The following is a 9,370-nucleotide window of genomic DNA, read 5'->3' as shown; positions in this document are numbered from 1 at the left end:
GTACAGCTATGTGTACAGTTACACCCCTATTAATTATTATGTAAACAATAGACATAACTACACTGACAAAAAATATAAACGCAACACTTTTGTCATTGCTCCCATTTTTTTATGGTATGAACTCAAAGATGTGAAACATTTTCCACATACACAAAATAACCAGTTTTCTGAAATATTTTTCACAAATCTGTGATAGTGAGCACTTCTCCTTTGCCGAGACAATCCATCACACCTTACAGGTGTGCCATATCAAGATGCTGATTCGACAGCATGATTATTGCACAGGTGTGCCTTAGACTGACCACAAGAAAAGGCCACTCTGAAATCTTCAGTTTTGTTTTATTGAGGGGGTCAGGGGACTCAGACAACCAGTAAGTATCTGGTGTGACCACCATTTGCCTCATGAAGTGCGACACATCTCCTTTGCATAGAGTTGATCAGGTTGTCTATTGTGGTCTGTGGAATGTTGGTCCACTCTTCTTCAATGGCTGTGCGAAGTTTCTGTATATTGGCCGGAACTGGAACACGCTATCGTATACGCCGATCCAGAGCATTCCAAACATGCTCAATGGGTGACATGTCCGGTGAGTATGCTGGCCATGCAAGAACTGGGATGTTTTCAGCTTCCAAGAATTGTGTACAGATCCTTGCAGCATGGGGCCTTGCATTATCATGCTGCAACATGAGGTGATGTCAGAAAAGGCCTTTAATAACCCCTGAGGAAATTTAAAATATGATGTTGGATGTACGGCAAAACAATGGGCCCCAGGATCTCGTCACGGTATCTCTGTGCATTCAAAATGCCATCAATAAAATGCACTTGTGTTCTTAGCCCATAACATACGCCTGCCCATACCATACCCCCCCCCCACCCCCCCACACTACCATGGGCTACTTGATCCACAACATGGACATCAGAAAACCGCTCACCCACACGACGCCACAGGAAACAGACGCTGTCTGTCATCTGCCATCTGCCATGAACAGTGTAAACCGGGATTCAGCCGTGAAGAGAACACCTCTCCAAGTCGGTTACGATGACAAACTGGACTGAGGTCGAGACCTCGATGAGGATGACGTGCATGCAGATGAGATTCCCTGAGACGGTTTCTGACAGTTTGTGCAGAAATTCTGTGGTTATGCAAACCGATTGTTTCAGCAGCTGTCTGAGTGGCTGGTCTCAGACGATCTTGGAGGTGGACATGCTGGATGTGGAGGTCTTGGGCTGGTGTGGTTACACGTGGTCTGCGGTTGTGCAGCCTGTTGGATGTGCTGCCAAATTCTCGGAAACGCCTTTGGAGACGGCTTATGGTGGAGAAATGGACATTCAATTCCCTAGCAACAGCTCTGGTGGACATTCCTGCTATCAGCATGCCAATTTCACGCTCCCTCAAAACTTGCGACATCTGTGGCATTGTGCTGTGTGATACAACTGAAGATTTCAGAGTGGCCTTTCCTTGTGGCCAGTCTAAGGCACACCTGTGCAATAATCATGCTGTCTAATCAGCATCTTGATATGGCACACCTGCGAGGTGGGATGGATCATCTTGGCAAAGGAGAAGTGCTCACTGTCACAGATTTAGACAGATTTGTGAACAATATTTCAGAGAACTGGTTATTTTGTGTATGTGGAAAATGTTTCACATCTTTGAGTTCATACCATAATAAATGGGAGCAATAACAAAAGTGTTGCGTTTATATTTTTGGTCAGTGTATTTAAGAAATCAATATGGCAAATGCAGATCAGTTATCCAAAACATATGCATATTATATTAATTAGAAAAATCATGTATGTGATTAAAAAATAATGCTATATCAGTAAAATAGACATAACACTGTTTCAGAAAATCTTCATATCAAAAATTGATCAAATATCAAAAGTTAAAAATATGTGCAAATTATGTTTCATTAGAAAATCATGAATCAATTTTTGGAGCAAGTGAATTAATATAATTTGAAATCATTCATTTTAACCATATTCATCAATTGATTGAGAATTCTTTTTATCTTTTTTTAATTTGTATTTATTTATTTTAAATTATGAAGTAATGCTGTAAAATAAAATAAAATAAGAAAAAGGGTCCATGTCCTGTCAATTGTCCAAGGTTGGTATTCCATCTTCTGCTGATTAACAGCCGTCCTGGTTTAACAGAGTTTTCAAGTTCTTTTTGCTGTTATGTCTTCAGACATCAGATTAAGGTCCTTTTTCTTCTGCGGCTGTTTTCAGCGGCGCTGAAAGTTGAGGTCAAGTTGTCTGCAGGTCAGAACTCTCTGCTGAAAATCAAGGTCACTTAAGACTTCGAGAAAGCAATGAATCCAGGCGTTATATTTCTTGAAATTATGTTTGACTTTTTGTTTTATTCGGAACTCTTCCACTAGGATGTCGTTCACTCGCTCCATGAAAGGATGCAATGTAGCTTGGATTTTGTCAAACATTCTTTTAATGTCATCATAATCACCTGTTGCTTGGTTTTGCTTAGGGGCCATGGTCAGCTCTTTTTTGTTGTTGTAGAAAATCAACTTTTAAGTCACTTGAAGATAGTTGTATAGCCGCCGTGAGCCACACACGTCCGTGTTGTAACCCAGAACCGGAAAAAAAAAACAACCAAAAAACAGGTTTTAGAAGAATACTCAGAAATGCTTGAGTAGATCAAAATACCGCTTTGGGGCAGATTTTTTGAGAGGTGTTAACATAATGTTACACTCAAAAAGTTGATTTTAGTGGATAAAGGCTCCTTAAGGAGCTCATCTGTGTCTATGAAAGCACTAGTATACTTCTGTTAACATTACATCAGAGAGTTAACATAAAGATCAATAATTTAAAATGAATGTTTACATGACGCATTTTTATTCTGATCAGGCCTTCATTGCGATCAGTTTTGTACTTTTGTCCCCCCCCCCCCCCCCCCCTGTCTGCACCTGGCACAGCTTTTCACTCGAGTTCATTCTGATCAGACTTTTCCCAAACTTTACCTTTAGATTCACGCAGAAACATTAAAGACCAGGGGTGTGTATTGGCAAGAGTCTGGTGATACCATGCGTATACCGATATTGTACCGGAACTCTTTTCTTTTTTCAAATATGACTTGGAAAAAGCTCTTACGTCTTCAATTGTAATAAAATCGTCAAATTCTGTTTATTGAATGATCACAATGTTAAGTACTGCGACTGAATCTCATTTATAAGTTGCTTTTACCCAAGCAATTCATAGTGCTTTTATATTGGTAACTTAAAACACAGAAAGGTAACAGTTAACATAGTCTACTTTCCACAATAAAATAAATTTCAGTGTAAGAAAAAAATTGAATGTTCCTCAACCAATAAGGTTCTAAAAGTATGATTGGGGAAATAAAGTGCTGTTTATTTTTCAACATTGCTTAATGTAGCTTCACCTGTTCTTTTTAACGGAGTCTGAATTGTGCTTCAAAAACAAAAGGGGGGGGGGACTGTTCTTTCCAGAAACAAAGTGTGTTGATGAGGTAGCATAAGAGGATGCAGTAGAGTTTCTTTAAAGTGGCAAAGATGCTTTGTTTACATGACAGTCTGCACTGCACCACTGTAGCGACGCTTTTGTCACACGCAGAAGTAAACTACTGACATTCATCGCCACAACGTCTGCGTTTTTTCAATCCGTTGTACACATCAGTCTAATCCATTAGGTCGCTTAACCAGAATCTATTGCTGTGAAGTTCTGCAAAACTTTGGCCTGCTTTGCAGATAGCATTTTGGCCGATGCTATGTACATTAGCCACTGTGCAGCTGCACTGCTTCACTAGTTTTTATCTGCGAAGCACTGCAATCCGCGTTTTTATATATAACTGGCAGCAACATGGCGCAGAGTTTGGGTTCGGTACCATCCTAAGTAAAAACTAAGTAATTCATGTCTCATTACAACAGAACAAGCTTGTTCTCGCTGAGAAATTGTAGTGGTCTTGTGTGGTGTAGAGCTGCTCAAAGAGGCTCAGTGGGCGGTGCTGGCAACTAGCGCTCGGATGTTGAAGTGGAAAACGAGTCAGATATTGAAGGACAACGCTCATACATAATTACATAAATATCGTCCTGACAGTTTTGTGAATCAATGCTAATATCGCCAAATGAACTATTGCGATGTTTCACCCAAACAAACCCTACAGCTTTTTTTTTGTTTTTTTAGGCCATGGGGTTAGGTTAGGGTTAGGCAAGGGTTAGGTTAACCCTAACCCGCCCAAAAATTATTTCTAACACCCCTAGTTATGGATGCTAAGCTGATAACCCCCGCCCTTGATCCCCCTTTCTACACACTGGAACTTGCATGAGTTTGACACAAGGGCGGGGGGGCATAAATGACACAGACTGACAGTCTCTATTCTCAAAGGTTTATCTTTAGTGATCAGTGATGAAAGTCTTCTGGGAATTCCCGGAAATCCGTGTTTTTGAGTAAACCGATCATATCTTCCGGGAAATAAAGACCTGGGGCCTCATTTATAAACGTCGCGACGCACAGTACGCAATAGTTGAGATTTATAAAAAGCAAACTTGACGGGAAAATGTGCGGTCCTTCACGCAAGCTCTGACCCAGGCGTACGCACAAAAACAGGTGAAATGAGAAACGGCGACACCGTCGGCAGATGGAAGAAACACTTGAAAGTGAAAATGACAATACTGCCTCTCAGAAATAACATGAAGACTTCACAAAGCAAGTCTTACAATTAACAGCTACACGAACACCCGTTTGATCGATCAGCAGTGAAACAAACAAAAAAAATCAAACGAAAATTACAACAGAAATTCAAATGAACACATATATGCAGAAAGAAAAGTGAAATATGTTCTGCAATATTGGCATGTTGTGCAATTCATCTTCATAAACAATATAGTTAACAGAACGAAATAATTTACAAAACTGATTAGCCGCGTTTATAATGTGTCCGTCTGGTGGAGCAGATATAGGTGCAATTAGACAAACAGATGGATAGATAGAGAGAGATGCATTAATTGTCCACTGGGGAAAGTTGTTTTCATAGTAAAACATTTCTTCATAAGCTACGGAATTATGGTATTCATGCATATGCCTTTAGTTTGTTTTATTTTTGATAAAACAATGTATGGCGTATGTCTCAACCATTCAGAAAGCAACAAGAAATTACATTTGCGCTGATCAATTTCCCATTTCCACGTCGATTATTACCGACATCTGTAGCTTGTCAGATGTAATTAAATGGAGGGAAATAAAATGCCCCATCGCAATGCGTAATGACGCACAATGGCTGATCTTGCGCTCTTAGAAGATGTGGCAAATGGAAGAATTCGGAGTGAACGCATCTTTAGACAGCAAGAAGACTTGCTGGCAAATGAGGACGAGTGGCTTATGAGCCGGTTCAGACTTCCTCGAGCCGTCCTGTTGGAGCTTTTGGGGGGGTGTCACCCGGTGCATCTGGCGCATCGTGTCCCCCTGCGCGTCAGTCACCACTCCACTTAAGGGATTCCCCAATTATTGCCGCCAGTCTGTCACCCCCCCCCCCCCCCCCCCCACACACACACACACACACACACCCCCACCCGTGGCAGACACACTCTGGCGATGCAACGGCAGACGTTTTTTTGCCTCGACTTTGATGTCCGACCTTTTCTTTTTTATTTCGACCACGGTCCGAGGTTGTGAGGCTACAGCATTTACGGCGTCTGCCACCGTTTGCCACTCACGTGCCTTTTTGGCATTAGTAATGCCCACACTGTGCCCTCCAAACAACACTTTTCTCCTCTTTTCCACCTCGCCAATGATAAATTCTACTTCACATTGAGTGAAGTTACGTTTTTTTTTTCATTTCCTTTCTGTGTTTGCCATGGTTTCGCAATCAATGAATATTAATTTGTGGGCGTTTCACGGACTATTTATGGGCAACTATGGGCGTGTCATGAAGCCGCAAAAGCTGCGCTGCATTTAGAATCGGTTGTGATTTATTAAGGGAAAGACGCGTAGGATGTGCGTGCGCACGGTTTTATAAATCCGAATATTTCTGTGCGTACGCACGTCCTATGTTTCATCCATACACCACTTCTGATGCAAATCCTACGCAAAGTTTTATAAATGAGGCCCCTGATCCCTACGGACAAATCGCTTTCCGGATGAAAAAAATGTCTGAAATTGGCGAATTTTCGCTTTATTTTCTATATTTCTCCGTGGATCGCTTTCTCTATGGGCGCGGCTATCTTGTCTTCGTCTTCCCGGCCTAATTGACCAATGACGGGACGTTTGAGTTGCGTTCGGATGAGAAATGAACTTTCTCTCTGTACTGAAGCTTTATTCAACCCATCGGGACAGCATATATATATCGCCGAATCTTGACTGCAGCTGTGGTGCTGTGCACCGCGCTGCATCACGTAACATATAGTCCGCTTTTTGTGAGAAAAGCGATCCAAATCGGAAAAGAAACAGGAATTAAGGACTAAAACCTGGTTAATATGTATTGCTTTTGTAACTGACCATGGTATAAAACATGCTTATGCATTGTTTGAAATTGCCATTTATGTCAAGTCTGTGAATGGTTTGTATGTACCATTTGTAGTAGTTTGTTAAATCTGGTCTGGGATCTTCTTTATTTCTTTGATCAGTGCCCCATTGACTAGGAGAACCCCCCTTGTAGATTTTCTTGATCTGACTGCAGTATAACCGACCACATTGATCAAAACTGAAACATTTGAATAAATTTTTCTATATAATTTCTTTGTATTTCCTAATTACCATGATTTAGTTCGGTTTTGCTCAAAAACGTTATTGACAGAAGTATTTGGTGGTTTGGACCCTCGCTCACTTAAAAAAGAATGTTTACAATGTTTTTTAACTTTGTTTGTATGTTAGTTTTGAAATTTCCCAGATTAAAGTATTGGTGTTAAAGAATTGATGTATTATGTTATAGAAAGATAGTTTAAAGCAGATTTCATATATTGATTGTAATTATAGTTTGAGAAAACAGTATTTCTAAAGCAGAAATTGTTTAAATAAATGAGTTACTTTCATAGAATATCATAGTTACTGGTGTTCTTTTTGCTATTTGGGGCTTTGATGTTACTATATTTTAGCAATTGTATCTTTTGCAGCTTTTAGGAAAAGCTTAGATTTTAGGATTTTGTTACTTTTAGCAATTATCCAAATTCTTTTTTAGGACCAGCAAGTCCTTAGTGGCAATTCAAACTAGGGGTTTGAATGACAAATCATGATTCTCCAATTAGTCTTAGTTTCTTGATTAAGAAGTGAATAACTAGCTGCCAGAATGTACCAGAATTCATCTAAGACCATGTATTTTTCAAAAATTTTGCACCGTGCCCGCCATATCGCTCAAAGAAATATTGTGTGATTTTTTCCTTGCCTGACTTTCATCACTGCACTTGTTAAATCAATTGAATCAATATCTGTATTTACTATCAAATGATTTTTTTTTCATAAAGTAATGAGAAAAACTATTTTTTGGACTCTTTTCCTGAAAAAAGCCTTTATAATTGTTTCTTTTTCTTTTTCTTTTCAAATTTTAATGATTGATTTAAAAAAAAATTCTGCTGGAAAAAATAAAAATCCCATTTGGTAACAAACAAATGTAAAAATGTTGCTGTTGTCAAAAACTTTAACAACTCGGTGAAATGAAACTATAACCAGTATCTGGTTCCAAATCTCCGACACAAACTAAACTTGTTATGTAAGGCTTGAGAAATAAAGGTGTTTATTTTTGTCTTTCTCATCCTTTGTAAATGGATGCCACACCTTTTCTTAAACCTGTTCTGCAGGTTGGAGAGTTTTTCTGGAAAGATGGTTGCACTGAGCGATGTGAATGTTTTGCCTCTGATGTTGTGCACTGTGCCGCTGCATCCTGCACTGCTGCACAACAGTGCACCATCAAGGATGACCAGCTGGACTGTTATGATGGGATGTCCACCTGCACTGTCTGGGGAGACCCCCATTACATCACCTTTGATGGCACCCTAGCTCATTTCCAGGGAACATGCTCTCATATTACTGAGACTGGGAGTCATGGCAGCAATCACACCCAGTTTGAGGTTGTAGCCACCAACAATCACCGTGGCAACAACCATGTGTCCTTTGTGTCATCAGTGGACATACATTTCTCTAAAGATGCAGAGAGTGTGCGTGTAAGGATTGGACCAAACAGAAGAGTGAAGGTAAACTCAACTCTCTGAACAAACTGCTTTGTTCTTCTGTTGTCACGTCTTCTTTAACTCTGTTGAATTTTCCTCTTCCAGGTAGATGGATCTGATGTGTCTCTTCCCACGACTGTAGGAGCCATAGCTCAAGTGTCAACACAAGAAGGCTTTGTAGTCTTTGATGCAGATGACCTTATTGTCCAATTTGATGTCCAGAGTACTCTATTGGTCAGAATGAGTCAGTACTATCAGAACAAAGTCAGTGGGATGTGTGGGAACTTCAACGGAGATCCTTCAGATGATAAAGTGAAACTGAGTTTGGACACAGCTGGACGTCACAGACCAGTCAGCCAGGGTGAGCTTCTGAACACAAGCATCATACCTTCGTACAGTGTTTTATTGGTCCTGTATCAAACTATCCATCTGTAATTTCTCTCTCTGGTAAAACAATTTCTTTCTGTGTCTTTTGGTGTCAAAAAGACTGGTCCATCTCCTGTGAAAGCAGCTCAGGGACTATGTCTGTCCCTCTGCCAGCTGTTTGAGGCAGGCTTTCACTCCAGTGCTCTCCATCTTAAAGATAGCTCCTGCAATGGAACTGTTCAGAATGGAAGACTTGTTTTCCACTTTGACAATGAGGGTCATCTTTGTGGAACAGTTCTCATGGTAAAACCTAAAGGCTAACCTGTTATTAAAACTGACTAAATGTGAATGCCTTCATCAATTCCTTTCATTTTAATCTCCAGAGCAATGGAACCCATTTCATGTATGAGAACATCATTCAGGGGGATGTGGATACTCATGGAAGTATAATAAGCTGTCAGAAGAACGTACAGAACCCTATGTCACAGACTCTGTCTATGGATGTGTGCATAAACCGTCTGGAGAGGTGATTGTACTGTCTTCTGTGCATGTCCATTTGATTGTTCACCAATCATCAGAACATGCTGAAGGGTCACAGGTTTGCTGGAGCCATATGATAAAAACTTTAAGATTCTCTAAAAAATTTGATGTCAAATCAGCTTCTTTTTTTTCAGATTTGAAGCTCTCTTTCGCCGTCTCTTTTACAGTGTAGTGAAGAAGAAGCTTCCAGCTGGTGTTGGTGTGTATCACATGAGGATGACCTATCAGGACGCAGCCTTCCTCTTTCTATTTACCTATAATGCAAACATAGAAATGGTGGTAGATGAAAGGCTTTACATTGAGGTGCGGACTGAAGGTGTGGATCAACAACAGATTT

The 9,370-nt window shown here is 40.3% G+C and overlaps 1 protein-coding gene across 1 annotated transcript; it reads left to right on the top strand.

Annotated features, from left to right (window-relative positions):
• The first annotated feature begins 7,713 nt into the window (after positions 1 to 7,713).
• LOC110017214 (alpha-tectorin-like) lies at positions 7,714 to 8,693 on the top strand. Its single transcript, XM_023949630.1, has 2 exons — positions 7,714 to 8,151; positions 8,233 to 8,693. Exons 1-2 carry the CDS (start codon positions 7,723 to 7,725, stop codon positions 8,560 to 8,562), a joined length of 759 nt encoding a protein of 252 aa, XP_023805398.1. The 5' UTR covers positions 7,714 to 7,722; the 3' UTR covers positions 8,563 to 8,693.
• The last annotated feature ends 677 nt before the right edge of the window (positions 8,694 to 9,370 follow it).

The sequence above is a fragment of the Oryzias latipes genome, chromosome 19, assembly GCF_002234675.1.
Source record: "Oryzias latipes chromosome 19, ASM223467v1".
Taxonomy (NCBI): domain Eukaryota; kingdom Metazoa; phylum Chordata; class Actinopteri; order Beloniformes; family Adrianichthyidae; genus Oryzias; species Oryzias latipes.
Note: the sequence above shows the minus strand (reverse complement) of the source record. Positions and strands in the feature narration are given on the sequence as shown.

Bases quoted from the DNA above. Each gene is read 5' to 3' on its own strand.
- LOC110017214 (XM_023949630.1), top strand. From the start codon at position 7,723: ATGGATGCCACACCTTTTCTTAAACCTGTTCTGCAGGTTGGAGAGTTT. The intron at 8,152-8,232 runs GTAAACTCAACT...TTCCTCTTCCAG, and splicing joins GACCAAACAGAAGAGTGAAG to GTAGATGGATCTGATGTGTC.